Source organism: Notothenia coriiceps, unplaced genomic scaffold (genome assembly GCF_000735185.1).
Source record: "Notothenia coriiceps isolate Sejong01 unplaced genomic scaffold, NC01 NC01_scaffold00002876, whole genome shotgun sequence".
Lineage (NCBI taxonomy): Eukaryota > Metazoa > Chordata > Actinopteri > Perciformes > Nototheniidae > Notothenia > Notothenia coriiceps.
Window position 1 is genome coordinate 16,475 of NW_011335577.1, and position 2,640 is coordinate 19,114.

General features: G+C 42.7%; 1 protein-coding gene across 1 annotated transcript; it reads right to left on the reverse strand.

Moving 5' to 3' along the window:
- Nucleotides 1-840: 840 nt before the first annotated feature.
- Nucleotides 841-2,085, reverse strand: LOC104940987 (integumentary mucin C.1-like). Its single transcript, XM_010766020.1, has 2 exons — nt 2,007-2,085; nt 841-1,598 (listed from the first exon to the last, which is right to left on the reverse strand). The coding sequence occupies exons 1-2, from the start codon at nt 2,050-2,052 to the stop codon at nt 841-843; spliced, it is 804 nt and encodes a 267-aa protein (XP_010764322.1). The 5' UTR covers nt 2,053-2,085.
- Nucleotides 2,086-2,640: the final 555 nt, after the last annotated feature.

Here is a 2,640-nt window from a genome sequence, read left to right on the forward strand (position 1 = left end):
CAGTTACAGTAGACAGACAAAACAACAAATAGATTTGGGGCCAAAGGCCTTGACAGACAGCTGGGACTTGAGGGCCCTTTTGAAGGCGTCAAGCGTGGGAGATGTTGCAGATCTCCGCAGGGAGAGCGTTCCAGAGAGTGGGGGCTGCCATACTGAAGGCTCTGTCCCCGAAGGATCGCAGGTTGGTGCGGGGGGCCAGAGTCTGAAGACCGCAGGTTCCGGGGTAGGGCATGTGGGAATTGTATTGATTTGATACAAGCAAGCCAGTGTTTCATTGTGTTTTACTACAGTATATGGTCCGGCAAGTTCAGCATTCACTGTGATGTGTATAAAATAAGACACTGATACCGTTTTCCTCAATGAACATTTATTGAACAGAACATCATGTGGAAAATCAGAGCTGGTCAACTTAAAAAATATTGACCTGCAGGAGTTTAAAGCCTATTTAAAAACTCCTCGGAATCTTTCACAAGTCCTTCAGCCTTTGGTGCGCTTCCTCACTCATTGTTCTTGGTGAGGTCATGAGAACAAAGTTCCATCTCACTGATAAGACAAGATGGTATAAAGAAGTCATATATGTAATATTATAAATTCACATGCATCAGGGGTTGTACACTTTAATGTGTATATTCACTAACCGACTCTTTAGGAAGGAAGCTGTAAGGCCTCCTGTTATAGGAGTGGTCCTCGTCAGTGTCCAGGGGCATCTGTAGACAGTCAACCATTATTTTGACATCCACGGTTTAACTCCTCCAAAAATGATCCAGGCTCGATTCAGAATGACACAGTACCACACAAAACAAATGTTGCATGTACCATAAGTTCTATGTAGTATGTGTTTTAGGAGTAGTAACCCACTACCACGTCTGTGAGAATCCCTTCATCATACACAATAGGTGAATTGGTGGCCAGAGGGCTGTACGTCAAGGACTGGACATGGACGCAGTCAAATCCGACTCGCCCACTTCTCCGAGCATAGTCACATGCCCTGTTGCACGTTTCCAACTGACAGGTGATACCCAAGTTAGATTTTTGGACATTAATACAGTGCACAGGACCCTTAAAGGTCCTGGAAACTGCAAAAAGTCCCCTTTTTTTATATATGCACTGTGATTTTAGGTGGCGATTTGCTGTGATGTCCGATGTTTTGGATGAGTGGTGCCTTTGTAGGTTTTTCCTTTTTAGTTGTCGGCTATAAAAACAACATGTTGTGGTTTTGCGCTTTGACATCAACATTTTGGGGGCTGTGGAAATATTGTGCCATGTTGCTGCAGCCATCACTGGAGCGGCCGTCGGGGCCATCACTGGAGCGGCCGTCGCGGCCATCACTGGAACGGCCGTCGGGGCCATCACTGGAGCGGCCGTCGCGGCCATCACTGGAGCGGCCGTCTGGGCCATCACTGGAGCGGCCGTCTGGGCCATCACTGGAGGAGTCGTTGTGGTTGCTGGGGCCGCCGCCAACGTAGTTGGATGTTCGGTGCAGCAGTTTTTAAAGTGACTAAAGAACATCTCCTTTCTCCCAATTATTGTTGGGCAAAAGCCACAGTGATAATGGCTGCTGGCCACACATTTGAGATGGCATTTATAAACATTATAACCTAAAAAGAGACAGAAAGTGGTTTAGAGGATTCTAGAAACAAACCAAAATGAATTTCTTGTAAATATGCTTTTTGAATCAAGGTGTTTGTGCGAGAGCAATAAATAATCATTTCACCAACAATAATATTTTTGCCTTTAAACTGAATTTTTGCAGATTGAATGTGGGATTATGCTCATATTGTGCCTACCCCAAATAACGATACTATTCGAGCATTATTAACAATTCATAACCTGAATCTAATTTGTAATGTTCAATTTCTAATTCAAAATTAATTTACACCAAGGATGTCCTGGGGCACAGAAATAACGCATGTATCCATAATGAGTGAGGCATTAAACATATCTAACAAGTAACATGTAATGAGATGAAGTATACAATGATCATATAGAATTATAGATTTACTTACCTCCATATTTCACAAGTGACCTCTGGTGGCTCTGCAAATGAGCCATCAGACCAGGGTGTTACCCGGTCCTTTCACAAAATGGACACTGGAAGGTGTCCGAGTCCAATTTGTTGAGCTCTGGGCGTGCTCAATCACGGAGTGTTGTGTTGTTTGTCTATAGGTGAATAAAATAGAATACAATTTAAGTGACTTTAATATTGGAAATAGTTAACTCCTTAAACAAGCAGCAATGGACTGGCCTGTATAATCCTATGGGACAAAGCTGGTCATACTTCCTCACTTTCAGAAGGTAACCCTTTAACTGCCAGCGCCACCATTTGGTAGAGCACATTTTGTGTCTTGATATCTTGTTGAAAAAAAAATAAAGTTTAACTCCATCTGATTCAGCCAGCTCTACTCTTTGGTTGATATGTTATAAAACAACCTCTAGATCTCACTGTGGTTCGAACAGAAAGCCCTTCAGCTAGTTTAAATGTCAGGCCAACAGCATGGCCACAAACCCCATCTAAAAACAGAGGCTCTGTCCTAATTACCTGATTGCATCCACCTGTGTTACTTGGCTCTACCCAAAAACTATCATTTAACTTTAAACCACACTTAAAATAATAATATAATTATACATATTTACATGTCT